General features: G+C 46.1%; 4 protein-coding genes across 4 annotated transcripts; 2 read left to right on the plus strand and 2 right to left on the minus strand.

Moving 5' to 3' along the window:
* Positions 1-2,245: 2,245 nt before the first annotated feature.
* Positions 2,246-2,632, plus strand: LAJ45_05317 (uncharacterized protein; the record flags this gene model as incomplete). The annotated part of the gene is made up of 2 exons (XM_046114888.1): positions 2,246-2,268; positions 2,323-2,632. The coding sequence occupies 2 exons, from the start codon at positions 2,246-2,248 to the stop codon at positions 2,630-2,632; spliced, it is 333 nt and encodes a 110-aa protein (XP_045971925.1).
* Positions 2,633-5,537: 2,905 nt separating this feature from the next.
* LAJ45_05318 (uncharacterized protein) lies at positions 5,538-6,497 on the minus strand (the record flags this gene model as incomplete). The annotated part of the gene is made up of 3 exons (XM_046114889.1): positions 5,538-5,654; positions 5,712-6,167; positions 6,243-6,497. The coding sequence occupies 3 exons, from the start codon at positions 6,495-6,497 to the stop codon at positions 5,538-5,540; spliced, it is 828 nt and encodes a 275-aa protein (XP_045971926.1).
* Positions 6,498-7,678: 1,181 nt separating this feature from the next.
* Positions 7,679-8,666, minus strand: LAJ45_05319 (uncharacterized protein; the record flags this gene model as incomplete). The annotated part of the gene is made up of 3 exons (XM_046114890.1): positions 7,679-8,356; positions 8,425-8,584; positions 8,650-8,666. The coding sequence occupies 3 exons, from the start codon at positions 8,664-8,666 to the stop codon at positions 7,679-7,681; spliced, it is 855 nt and encodes a 284-aa protein (XP_045971927.1).
* A 3,538-nt stretch (positions 8,667-12,204) lies between these two features.
* LAJ45_05320 (uncharacterized protein) lies at positions 12,205-14,315 on the plus strand (the record flags this gene model as incomplete). The annotated part of the gene is made up of 10 exons (XM_046114891.1): positions 12,205-12,397; positions 12,462-12,641; positions 12,697-12,756; positions 12,818-12,893; positions 12,956-13,014; positions 13,070-13,136; positions 13,190-13,728; positions 13,787-13,814; positions 13,870-14,048; positions 14,215-14,315. 10 exons carry the CDS (start codon positions 12,205-12,207, stop codon positions 14,313-14,315), a joined length of 1,482 nt encoding a protein of 493 aa, XP_045971928.1.
* Between the last annotated feature and the right edge of the window lie 256 nt (positions 14,316-14,571).

Raw genomic sequence — 14,571 nt, forward strand, 5'->3', positions numbered from 1 at the left:
GGCTATCACTCGATAAGTTACAATGTTAAGCGTTCATCTGACAGGGATTTGGATCACCGTCCATCACTCGGTCTCTTATCGATGTTAATATTTGAACTCAACACACCTAATCCTATTAAATTCGGAACGTAAATAAAAAATTTGAGCTCCCCTCCACCCCGTTCGATCTTGGATTGTTCGTATCACCTCATTTTGTCCCTTTCTAACTTATCTAACCCACACTGGACGCAATCTCACGCACTTTTGTATGTATATCACGTGTAAAGTCCCTAATCTTGCTAGCTACTACCTGTAGTATTGTACCGTATACCACATGTCCTATATATAGATAATTTGACTGCATTTAATTTAGTATTCTCGCTTGAACCCCTTGCCGATATAATCTAGGCACGCCCGGGAGACCTGGCCTTTGTTTTGTTTTTCTGGCTGCATCTACTCCATCCAAACACATCCGCCTATTCCCCACTATATTAATCCCAATCATCAAAGATCCTTTTTAAATATCTCAAAACATCTCTTGTACGGCTATTGTACTGTCTTACTCCTACCTACCATATTGGACCTTTCTTCTCTCGCCGACAATACCTCTCTCATCTGAGCAATCAAGCACTCATCGGGTGCGGCACCTTAGGTTTCTACCTACAGCATTCTTGCAGGGTGCCTGTACTGCTTCCTCCACAATAACTACCTTATTCCCACCCAATTGATAGTCCCGCGGGGTCCCCCACAGAGAGTACGCCTTGCAAATTAAACAAATTTCCCTTTGATGCTCCTGTAGGGTGTCTGTACTGCTACCATCTTGAGCAAAAGATGGTGGGGATAGGATTTCAATATCCGTTACCTCCTCCTCAGAAGTAGTTGGGTCAACCTTCAACTCGAACATTGGGCCAAGCTTGATATGAGAAGGTATGTATCTTATCTGCCCTGATATCACATGTATATCTGTCCGTATCTAATATATTTCAACAGCACTGAGCCCGCTTCCCCGGGCCAAAATTTAATCTCCAGTCCAACCCTCCCTCTACACAGAGACCAGCAAGCTCTCGACATGGCTGGCGGCTGCCATTAGACCCCACAAAACCAGTCCTCTCGACCGGTTTTCAATATTGGGTCGCTGCCGGGAGGGTAAGGACTTCCACCCATGTACCGCGAACGTCAGAAACGGCTTTTGGAGACAGTCGGGTCAACTGGACAATAGCCTTATAATCCTAGACGAGGCCCATATTATCGAGGTGGGTTCGTCTTTTTCTTTCTTTATAAAAGAGCGTTGGTAATTAACAACATCTTTTATCAACATAGTCTTCTATAATATTCCGTTACGATTGATACCTGGCCTCGATGCATGGAGGCGGGCGCTGCCAGTTCGTTCTTCGCACTCGTGCTGCTCTCGAGGTTCCAAAATACCAAGTTACCGTGAAGGTTCAAAACAACCTAATTTGAGGTACGTACTGAAGAGTTGCCAATTTGAATAATGAGTTTCTGTGGCTAACTTACAAAAAAAGGACTCAACAAAACCAAACGGATATGAACCTTGATTTCCTTGAGAGGTATATTCCTTCTGTGTGGCTGGTGCCTCATATTGCGTGTTTTATATAGAAGCTCTACATCCACCAGTGTAATTACTCCTACTCCATCCAATGATATATATATTCCTATTGATTTGAAGGCCATCAACCGCTAACTTCACGTTTTCAGAGCCTGTTTTTTCTTTCTTTTTGCCTGTACACCTCTGGGGGCGAATAGAGGCTAGAATGTCGAAACAGAGAGGGCGATTGCCTCCCTCCAGGGCGGGGGTGCCGAACGGGGGGGGGGGAGGTTGTCTCCTCATGGCTTCTCGGTCTGAGATCTCAGCCATATCGAGCACACCGCCGGAGGCCGTTAAAGGCATCCTCTCCCTACCAACTCCGCTATAGCCATCCTTAGGGCTGGCGTGCTTATTTTCGTGGATTTCTCTGCGGGTTTATCAGTGTTAGCTCTGGTATCTCTATCCAGGTTTGGTGGTTCGCACCATGGCTACCCCAATTGATACCTGTCCTACCTGTTTCGAGCCACTACCACCAGCACGGCCACCAAGCTATTCCAAGAGGGTCTAGTAAAATGCCAGAGGCCTACACATATTATGAAATGTGGAGAATGATCTCTGCCCAAACTACTCCTATTAGCTATCATTTAGAGCTTTGTCCTAGACTGTATAGGAATAGTAGGGTGTTTATCCAGAACATCCTCCCTTAGGTTCGGTTAGGTAATGATTTGGAGTTCTGGGGAAAGGTATTGGGCACCTTTGGAAGAAGGGGAAAGATGAATACTTAATTCAGAGTTCAGTCGAGCATTTCGCAATACGCCCCATAAGGTTAAAAAAGCAAAATATAAGCATGGCAATCAGAAGGATTACGCCATAACCGACACCGACCCCCGGTACGGCACCTTACCAAGCCCCTACGATATTTCTGACGACGAAGATGCACCCGCTCCTGCCGTATCACGTACTGCCGTCGATGTCCCTGTTGCGCCTGTAGCACCGATTAATGGGGGTGGATGTAAAGATGTAGATGTCGATTCTGGCGCCAATTCAGATGCCAATTCAGGTGCCGAAGAGGCATCTGACGACGACGGGGAGGAGGAGGAGGATTAATTGCGTAATACCAGAATAGATTAGATATTAGATTTGCTGTAATATCGTTGCTTTTTACTATAGTACACCTAATCAACCCCAAATCGCGCAATTTGACGTCAAGAACCTGAATACGTATTATACCACGTGATTCCCAAATTAACCTTATTTACACCAAAAAGCAATATCTAAAGTTTCTCAGCCTCCAAACCTGACGAAATTCCTTAATTTTGATGTACTTTGAGATGTAAGTAATGCTAATAGACAAAGGCCTTATTACAGGCTCCTTACGGCTTAGACCAAATCGGTCTTGTAATTTATAGAGAAAGGGCGGTGAAGTACTTCATGAGAGATTTCGGGGGACTATGGGGCCTTTGGGTTTAAATTTCGTAAGAACCGTATCCCCACATCGTCAACGGTTGTTCCGGCATTAAAAGAACTAATAAGAGTTGGACGTATGGATTGGTTTTGAGGGCGATGTATGGTTTCATCTTCTTATCCTCGATGCTATAGCACTCTTCTAACAAAATTATAAATATGATTTTTACATCTCGATCTCACAAATTCGCTCGAAGATGTCGCTCCTTTAGAACTCCCAATAGCGACGAGTGACTACCTATGATCCATATATTCCTTAATTCCGGTAAATATACAGGGCGGTCGGGCGATGATGCAAGCTGGTGTTTGTGATAAACATGAAACTTTGTGTTTTGTTAAACTGTATCCTGATAGGGTGAGGAAGCTGCTGCCTCCTAGCGTCGGGGCTACCGATATTTCTGGGATATACGCCCATGGGCTTAAAGCAAAGTACTGGTAGAAAAGTGCTTGCTGATTGGCTTAAGTCACGGGAATATGCATACACCACTAGTTTTCCTCCCACTACTTTGCTTTAAGCCCATGGGCGTATATCCCAGAAATATCGGTACTCTTTATGTTTACTCCGGAGCCTCTAGCTCTCCATCGCGGCCAGATATATTCCTTGGCATTCTTCGGATGCTTCTAAACTACATCATGTATAACCCCACATTCTGCTGCTGGGACAGCCAAAAGGCCCCAAGAGTCGAGAAAAGACCGTCGAGACCCGAATAAAAAGAGTCCTCGCTAATCTCGCCTCGGGCGAGGTTTTTCAACAATATCGCAATCTCAACTCCCTCATTGTTGTATGGAAGTTAAGTTGTCGGGAGAAAGATGCAAGGTGCAAAGTCCTCGATCTTCTCCTCAGAAAGTTCACTAATACCAACAATCACGGTCAGCTCGAAGGTATCTTATAGGGGATAAATCTCCCAGTCCCTCTAGTAAGTCTCATGCGATGAGAATTGATAATCGTGGCTCACGTTAATATAATAGTGGCAGCGATCCGTTATATTTGAGCTTTTCGACGGCTACTACTCTTGTAGGCCCTCCCCCTCTAGGGTCTAGTTTCATCCTGTCTAAGCGTGCATACATCTCGATTGTCTTGGCCTTAGGTCTGTTGTTCTTCGATTCAGTTGGTTGCAGTTGGTGCAAACACTAAATTCTCAAATCACTTCCAGGACCTTCTAAACACACATGTACAGCCTTATATCAAAAGTACAGGGCATGGCGAGAACGTCCTTAATTTCTCGAGCTAGCCTGAACGAGTGCGAAGCTAAATCATCGACCATAGTTCCGGATGATAGTTGGGTTTACTGGCTAGCGGACTCTACCTACTGCCTACATGGCTGAATTCTCGCTCTCAAATCAAGATCTGCAGAAGCCCATGAAATCGAACCCTTAGACTATTCGATAACTAAAAACTACCCGAGAGGCCTAAAACCACCCTAATGAGCGGAGCTTAGATCACGGTCTACCTATATCTCTAATCCCCCTTACCTGTCTCTACCTCAGGCCCAAACTCGATGGTGGGTAATTATTTCCAGCTAATACGCAAGTAAAAAACTACTAACAACTACCAAACAATGGGCCAACCACTTACCGAGTCCGTACTTGATAGTTGTTCTCAACACATAAATTTGGGCTCTGAAGAGAAAGGTTAGGCTACTGCTAGAACACACATTGGGCGGAGAACATAGACGAACAGGAAGAGCCTTATTCATCAATCCTCAATTGATCAAGGCTGCAATTTCCTCTCTGTAGGGAGGATATGAATACCCTCAAGATATCGTTTCTGGTATCTGGATTTCTTCACTTTTGACGCGATACTGTGGTTTTTGTCATGGCGGGGGTGGTTAGGATGAGTGATTCCTTGTGATTCTATTTAATCCATGAGCTGTATATGACAATGGTCATAGAGCCCAGTCACCAAAGTGTGTGCCTCGTGCGCAGCATGCAGGCCTAGAATAAATAAGGTTAGATCAGCGGTGCACCTTGCTAACACTCGTAGGTACAATTGTTTATATAATCACCCAATATATGTACCTAGGCATTCTTCATCCTCCTACCTCGAGCGCCTAGCTGACTTGTACAACTAGAGGCGCGATCTACAAGCAATCGATCAACTATAACCTTACTCTTGATGAATACTGCTTTGAACTATATTCACTATGAATCATAATTTGTCAGAGCTATAGGCAAATTATTCAGACAACCAAGTTGCTAATTTATATTAATTTCGACACGTTGATTGCTCGAAGGGCCGGTGTCTTATGGCATGGACATCACGTAACTGAAACTGGAGCGGGTAGGACTCCGGGGTAACCATACACTAACACGGGTACTTCCGCTTCACTGGAAAGTCCCGCTGGATTTCTGGATGTTATAGTTTGATATGTGCAATTGGTAAAATCATCCCCCACCCATCTAATTTACAGTATAATTCCTAGGTATATTAAAGAAAGAAAAAACGAAAACGCTTGCCGCAGTGTTTGGAGAGAATATAATGAAATTATGAGAAGGAAAACAGACCGTACGCGCCATCCCAAGAAACACACGAAAATTACTTCAGGAACTATCGCTTTCCAGCGCCTTTCCCAAACGACAAGCTATATCCTCCTGTCTTTTCATCCTTCACCATTCCGAAATTATCCGTGCTCAGTCCAAATGGTCTCAGCAATCCATTACCCAGCTGTGGCCGCAGATTAGCAGGTGCGCTCCTGGATCTCCTTCACACAGGGAAACTCACGTCCTTCAACTTCCCCAAAACCTCACATGTATCCTTCTCTCTTGCCTCCTCAATCCTTCTTGGCAACCACTTCACTTTCTCCTCCAAGTCCCTCTTCTCTCTCTCGGTTAACCCCTCACCGTTTTTCTCCAGCAAAGCCATGTAGTCCTCATGTGCACCCTGTAAACTTGACCAGCCACCAATAGCCTCCCTGCCCTTTGCGCGGCGATACAGAGCCTTCGACCATCCAGGCCGGCCTTCTAACGCCTTTGTAGCGCTCTTGACAGCCTCTGCGGGATTCTGAAGCTTCAAATGGACCGCAGAGATATTATTGTGAATTGTGGCGGCCTCATAGGTCAGATACACGGGGCAATATTCCAGTGCAAGGTTGTAGGCGTCCAAGGCAGCCATGAACAGAGAGGATGTAAAGAGTGTGTTGCCAGATAACCGGTATGAGTTGGATTCGGCCAATAAGCGCTATGGTAGCCTAAAGTCAGCGACACCCTTCCACAGTACAGTCACGTTGCGCCAACAGTCGCGCCAGGAGCTTACCTTTTCCTCCTCTTCTGGAAAGCGCTCTCCAAACCCAAGCTCATGTTCAGTGGCAGTAGCACTGGAGCTTGTTGTCATAGTCATATCCTCATCGACGTCCACCTTGACACTCGGGAACGCACTAGCGCCTAGCGGGTCCGCGGGCTGCGAGCATCGCTCGAGGCTCCTGATGTAGTCCTGCTGTTCGTCAAACATCTCCGTGTCTTCTGCTGTGGCCGAAGAAGAGGCGGCGGTGGTAGCTTGTGGGAGCGACATAATTTATATGTATAAATCGGGTCGGAGTCGGGGGTGTGTTTGCTAGGAGGCGGGGCGATTATTTCCGGAGTGATAAGCTTGAAGTAGGTAAGTGATGCAAGGGAGAGCGGTAAGCACGTGATGCGAGATCTACGGTGCAGTTTGAGATGAGAGGCTGTCAGTGGGCAGTGGGGGCACCGGGTTCCAGGGCCTCCGTGAACTCCGAGCTGTGAGACATCATTCCCGTGGGGTGACACTCGGGAAACTCTAAATCAGTCACGCTGGGAGTAATTCCCATCACTAATACAATATTCTGGAGTCATTATTACCACTAAATTCTAGTACACTCTGGGGTACTTCCTGCTACTATTTAACGAAAATAGTGAAGTATCTCAACTTCTCTCAGGAATCACTTCGTGAGAGGCAAATACTAACCCTACTGCCGTGCCGTACTCCGCAGTAGCCGAGTTTTGGGTCCAAATATGGCATCTAGAAGCAAAGCGGGGGAATTACATCCCCGATCGCGAGACAGCCAATTTTAAGGGGTTAGACCGTGTGCACCTGTGTCGAGCATGTACCTGTGCCGAGCACCTTATAATAAAGGCAGCATTTTAGCCACCATTTGGAGCGGATCCCTAGAGATCAGATAAGATGCTCGGCACAGGTACATTCTCGGCACAGGTGCACACGGTCTACGTTCTGTGCATTTTTTTTTCTTTCGAGGATCCAAGATTTTATACCTCGGCTAGATTAAGAATTAGTCTTGGCATTTTGGTAAATGATAACATTTACTGGATCCATCAAGCGAAATCGCAACCCAGGCGTTCGGGGTGATTGTTCGTCCGCCCGAAAAATTTCTTTTTCATACCTGGGAAGCTTGTCTCACACAACAATTAATACAATAATTAAATTTATGCACGGGTAATAGAGTGGCCTTAGTACAACGAATAACCCAATAGGGATGAGAATATATCAATTCGCGTCGGGTGATCTTTCATGACGGAGTCTTGAACCAGGCCCTAGAGGGCCTCCAAATAATGTGAAGGAGTAAAAAAAAAAAAGGCGATTCATGAGATTCAAAATTTGTGTAAGCACTGGTATTCAATAGAAACACAATACGGCCACGGGGTATCTCAAATACCGCTTCTTGCAAATATTCACCCGACTCCGATCTTCATCAACCAATCGCCACACCCACTTATCTAATTATTCAACAAGATTCCATATCTTGCATAATCAAAATTCTCCAGCGTGTCCCTCAACTCTCCACCTCCATCACCAATCTCCCCGGGCGTCCCCTTATCCAAAACCAACCCGTGTCCATCATCTCTATTCGCCTCACCCATCCTTCCCGCCAATACCAAATCCTCCTTTCCTTTGTACTCTTTCAACAGCCCCGGATGCGGTACCCACACGACTTTCATTCCCGCCCTTCTCCCCGACTCCGCTCCCGGAACCGAGTCTTCAAACACCAGACATTCTTCGGGGCGAATCTCACCCTTTCCCTCACTCGCTCTCCGTTCATTAATTAATCTCAAGGCTAGCAAATAGATATCTGGCGCCGGCTTTCCTCTCCCCTGAGGTACTCGTGGGTCATCGCCGACAATTCTCTGAGATTCGGGAAAGTGCTTAAAAAGATGCTTCATATGAGCTGTCTTCAACTCAACATTGACACCCACCGACGAGGTTGCCAACGCCATCTCCATCTTCTCGTGGGGCACCGAAGCGGAAGAGGACGCTGCTAGCGTGTCCAACATATCTAGGACACCGGGGAGAGGCCCGCAGGTAGGGAAGTATTCGCGGTGCAGCTCCGCCAGGCGCACTTTATACTGGTCATAAGGAATCGGGAGTTGCGCCCAGTCCATGAAGATTTTGGTTGCCTAAAGTTTGTTTGGATTGTTAATGAGGTCTCTGTGACCGGGGCTGAGGGGGGAAGAGCATGACGTACAGCAGGCCCGGGGCGGCCTTGGAGCTGCGCTTTGATACTCCATGGCATTTCGGGGCGGCCGTTCTCGCGCAGGATTATGTTGATTGCCTTGGTGTAGATATCTTCGGAGTCGATGAGAAGGCCATCCATATCAAAGATACAGGCTCGGATTGGGGTGAAGCTGTCCGTACCGCCCAGCCTGTCAGCGCCGGGAGGTTAACCATTAAGGCGAGCAAGTAGACATACTTGTTTGGAATAAGCATCTTGAATCCTTTGGAGACTTCCGGGGTCTATTGACTCTAGCTATGTGAGATTGTGAGTGTTGTTGGGGTCGGGTTCAATAGCTTTTTCTGAATTTTGTGGGGTTAGCGGGGTATCGATCTTGCTATCTCTTGCCACGTTTGAGATCAGTACCCTAACCGAATATGGAGAGAAACTAGGCCAATGAGGGGGATTCTGTCGAGCAGCCGTGCCAGAACTTACAACTCTGAGGTTGTCTCTATCACGACTGCTACACACAGTTAAGCATGCAGTTTTGATCTGGACCGGGCTGCTCAGGGATAATATTTGATAACGAGTGTGGCGCCCGAGTGAGATGTGGTGCTTGAAAAGAAATCTTTGTGGGGAGTGGTTTGTTGAGGCACGTTACATATCAAATGAATCAAATATGACTTTTATTGCCGATTCTAAGCTTCAGACAGTACATGTAGTGTAGAAGTCCAGTAGTGAGATACTTACTAGCCCGGCCGAAAAACATCTCATTCGCTAACACCTGCATGCTGTTCAACAATAATCTGAGTCCTATGCATCCCTAAAAAGAAAATCCTCTTACCCTACCTGTGATAATATGTCCTAGCCCCCCACCCCAATGCCTTCAATTATATCTTCCCCTTCTATGCACCTGCTCCTCAAACGTTCCCCTCTGCGCCATCTAATCACCTTTGAGACTTTCACAATTCCGCGAACAAGTGTGATTGCATAGGTAGTGGCACCGGCCTACTGACCAGAAACCCAAACCACCTGCAGAAACGACTGCGATCCTCAGCCTGATTTGAAAAAAAAAGTGGACGGCTACGAAACAAAACGTTCCAAGAAATCATCAGTATCGACGCAGTACTACGCGTGGGCAACAGAACGGTTCGGTCCAGTGAACGAAAGAGTTTCTCACGGCTCGACGCCATGAAAATGTACTTCTAGACGGAGGCTTTCTCCACATCCTCATCAATCAACCACATAATTCATCAAGCCCTATGCTCCTCTCCAACCCGCTTACCGGAGGTGCTGACGCACCGCCTCTCAAACCTTTGGGACCTAGGGAAAGCTGGTTGACCTGCACCAGGGTGCCGCGGGAACCTGACGCTCCAGATCACTGTACGGTACTGTGGAAATCACGTCAACTGGGACAAAAAAACGGTATCGAAAATCAACCGCGGGGTGTTCTGTACCAAGATACAGCTAGCTGAGCATTGGGTTATTACCCATCTTTACGCCTTTGAATGGCCAGCAACAAACGCCAACGCACTGGCGGACGGGTTCTAGTCAAACTACGGCCGTACCGTAGTTCCTCATAGGCAGCCGTGGATAGCAACATCTCAACAAACGCACAGCATAGCACACACTCCAACGTTCATTTGTCACCGCCAACGTTCCAGCCTCCTTATGCTCCCACTATAGACCTACCCAAACCTACAGTGATTGATCGGGGGTTGCCTAATTACCCATCTAGGTGGAGTGTTTGCCGCATCTCACTGCTGTGTTTGGATCGCATCCCGGAACACGGACATTCAAAGCCAGCCAGACTTCGAGCTGGATGGCTACATGTTGGGCACGTTTGTGCCTAGAACACAGAGGGCTTCTACGAGGGCGAGCGTCCTTGGGTCCTTGCCTCGAGGACATGTCCTCGATGACACGCAATTACAGTGATCCAAAAGGACAAAGAACCTCGAGGACAATATCTGACCTTGTCTCGAGGACTTTCAAGGACAATTCTTGGCTATATTAAACACTTAATATACCCTAATTTGATGAGATCATGAATAAAAATAGCTTTCATTTTGAGGAATATCAATTTTTTTTTTTTTTCCTTTTTCGGTTTACCGGGTCATTCCTTTATCGTCCTCGAGGACAGCAGTGCCGGACTTCGAGGACAGCAGTGCCGGACTTCGAGGACAGACAAGAACAGAGATCGACGAGGAAAAGGTATCTCGAGGACACATCCAAACCTCGCCTCGAGTGTCCTCGTGGGCCACACACTGACAGAAGCTCGTCGGCTTGGCGCAGAGTGATAATTAATGATCGCAAAGCACGCAACACCCCATCTTGAGATTATAATCTTCTGAGGAGCCATTAGACCAGTCCATGTATGGACTCATCTCCAACCTTGTCTACCTATGTTATATTTTTAGGCTTGCAGATCTCTCCCTCTAAACTAACCTAGATTGGCATAACTGAAGCCCAAAGCCTTCAAACTATATCATCAACTATAGCGCGAGAAAGTCAAGTATGAAGAAAAAAGACTATGAGACAACCTCAATCTCTATTTGGGCGCTCTCCTTGAAGTGAAGAAAGCCGGCGGTATACTAAGAAGCTAGTGGTATTTTACTCAATATACGTACATAGTTATATCTTATCCCATGTACAGATTCGGGTTGGAAAAACAACAATGATACAATACATATCCCACGATCTTGCTATATTTTTTGTTCCAATCGGTCATTTTCCAGGAGGAAAGGCGGGCATGCTCCAACACGCAAGAAACCTCTTTTCAAGGCATAACTAGAGAAATGTCGTTAGTATGCACCACACGTATGGTGTGTGGCCCAAGTTGCATTGACATATGCACTCAGATACAATGCTCAGTTTATGCTTATTCTTTCAGATGTGCTATCACATATCCAGGCAGCTTCTTGTGACGTGAATCCCAACGGAAATTAAATTCCGCCTTGGCTCGTGTACTGCAACGCACTTTGCCTATTCTCCCTTGCGCAAGTGTATCCAATAATCGCCAGTATCCTCACGTGGTCGTTTTTAAAGTAATTTGAAGGTTCTTTGCGGTCTGCTTTAAGTGTTTAGGTATACTGTAGGCACGAGAGTGGCACAGATACTGTAGCCCGACAGTTATCAAATACCAGCCCATAATGAGCTCACGAACGAGACAGACCACCCGCGTTCAACGAAGGGGGCGGTTTACTATAAAATCACTACTCTTAGTTAGATCTCGGGGCTATATAGTACTAAACACCGAGATGACCGTTTAAGAGTCAGCTCTTGCCTTGTCTAAAGTGCGAATAGATCTCAAAATCTACCCAGACATGCACCCCAGAATTTGCTTCCGGGGAGCCGCGAACACATCCGCGACTAGGATCCTAGCGAACCCTTCCTAATAGTCTAATGATCAACAAACGTAAACGGGGAATGGAACGACAATTCGATCATTCTCAACCACCGCTCCACGAGATGGATTCGCGAGAAAGCAAGAACCCGGAACGAGCTGGCTAAATAGAGACGCTTTATATTATTTTTTCGCCTCAACTATATTCGCCTAAACGCAATTCTTAAAAAATGCGGGGGAATTCCCCACAAAGGTCGAGATATCCGGATAAACCCCTGTAATCAACGGAATAGAGGGGCGGGGCATGGGGAGCTGCTTACTTGCATGGGGGAAATCTTTAAAAAAAAAAAGTGTTAAACCTGAAATCTAGATGAACTAGTTGTGAATAGAAATAGAGGACGCTGTCCTTTTCCCGGTTTTACTTTGTGGGTTCTGTAGTTCAATCCCAGGTTCAGCAATAATCAAACGCGATGTCTCCACCTGCTACCGTGAACGCAAAATTCATTGATCTTGTTAAAAATGATCATACGCCATGGTACAAAAAACCGAATCTTCGAAGCCTATACATGTTTCTAGTTCCTGCGGCTATGGGGGTCGAATGGACGTCAGGCTTTGATGGATCTATCATGAATGGATTGCAGGCTGTTAATACCTGGGATGCCTGTATGCAAACCTGATTCAGTATGCCTATATATATTTGGAGAATAGCTACTAAACATACCATAAGACTTCAATCACCCCCGAGGGGCTATTCTTGGGATCATGAACTCAATATACTCGCTTGGAGCCTTGTCAATGATGCCTATTGTCCCCTGGGTCAACGACAGGTATGGACGTAGGATTTCTATCATTGTTGGAAGCATCATCATGGTAGTTGGCGCGATATTACAAACGTGCTCAGTACACTGTAAGTTTTCCTGCGGTTAGAACCTCTTAAACACAGCTTTAATATAAAAGAATAGTGGGGATGTTTCTTGCCTCCCGCTTTGTGCTTGGAATGGGAATCCCATTTGCGTTATCAGGTAAGGCACGAACCCTCAACTACGTCGATAAATACTGAAAACAGCTTTGCTTGTGTTGTAGGAGGTTCTCAGCTTATTGGGGAACTGGCATACCATAAGGAACGCGCGGTGTTGACTTCAGCATTCAACGTAAGTTGGTGAGTATCTCTAAGTTGAGACTAAAAGCTTTTAATTGGTTAATGGTTGTTGATGATGTTAGGTATATCGGGGGCATTATTGCAGCTGGTGTAACTTTGGGCACTTTCCAAATCCCCACTGGTACGTAGGCAAGAAAATTCCTTCCTAAAAAGATGCTCACGCGGACCCCCTTTAGATTGGGCCTGGCGTATCCCTTCAGTCCTTCAACTCGTGCCATCCGCATTCCAGCTTTGTTTTATCTGGTAAGCTCCCCCAAACCCTCAACCAGCTACTTTGAAACTAAACCTTTACCTAGGGGTGTTCCCGAGAGCCCCAGATGGCTGGTTTCCAAGGACCGCGCAAAAGAGGCGTATGACATCCTCGTGAAATACCACGGCGAAGGCGACCCAAACAATGAATTCGTCAAAGCCGAATACGCCGAGATGATAGCCACCATTCAAATGGACATGGAGCAAAAAAATCATACCTGGGGCGAACTCATCTCCACCAAGGCAAACATCAAACGATGTGCTCTTGTCGCCTTCATTGGAACCTTTAGTCAGTGGAGTGGCAACGGCCTGGTTTCGTATTATCTTGCCCGTGTCCTAGAGACCGTAGGGATCACATCAAAGAGAACCCAGAACAAGGTTAATCTAGGATTGAATTGCTGGAATTTGGTAACAGGATTTTTGGCCAGTTATCTTGTCAGTCTGACACCGAGAAGGGTTATGTATCTGACCAGTGTGACTGGGATGTTTATTACCTTTGCGGCGTGGACTGGAGCGAGTGCGAGTTTTGCGGACACTCACGATACGAGGGCCGCTTCTGCAGTTGTTGCTATGATTTTCCTTTACTGTGAGCTTGCCTTAACATTGATTCCCCTGCGGTGACGGTATCTAACATCCACATCCAGATCCATTCTACAATGGTGCCCCACTAACGTAAGTATCTACATTCTTCAAATAGCTCATGTCAACGTCTACTAACAACTCAAAGATACACTTACACCATCGAACTCTTCCCCTTCAGCATGAGAGCAAAGGGCACAGTTGTCGTCCAAACATTCTCCCGATTCGCTTCTTTCTTCAACCAATTCGTCAACCCTATCGGTCTTTCCGCAATCGGTTGGAAATACTACATTGTGTATACCGTCTGGCTCTTCATTGAAGGACTTGGTAAGCAATCTACCCCTCTTTCAACATCAGAATCAATGCTAATCTAGAAAAGTTATCTTTTTTACTTTCCCAGAAACAAAAGATAAAAGTTTGGAAGATCTTGCTTTCAGTAGGCCCACACTCACTTTTGAGATTCCTGGTCCGAGGATCTGCTAACGATGAGTAGTTTTCGAGGGTGCTGAAAAATCAGTAGAACAGACGAAAAGGTCGAACATCCAGAAGGACCAGATCGAAAGTACGACGGTCGAGTTTCCGGAGAAGGTATGAAAAATCGCACTGTTTTTATCCCAAGGACGATTACTCAAGTTTTCACGGAGGGGAGGGGAGAGAAATCCGGGTCTCTTTTATGTAAAATACATAGTACACCTGAACACATGCCAAGATACATTCGCACACTACATAAGACTCTAGTAAAACGTAATCATCTGCCATGAAGAACTCTTAGCCCATGTATTCACCATCTATCAAGAGCACCAAATCTATTGAAATAATGCTCTGTTTTTAAGTGTCATTGGTGCACTTA

This window comes from Morchella importuna (genome assembly GCF_003444635.1).
Source record: "Morchella importuna strain M04M26 chromosome Unknown Morimp01GS014, whole genome shotgun sequence".
In the NCBI taxonomy this organism is placed as follows: domain Eukaryota; kingdom Fungi; phylum Ascomycota; class Pezizomycetes; order Pezizales; family Morchellaceae; genus Morchella; species Morchella importuna.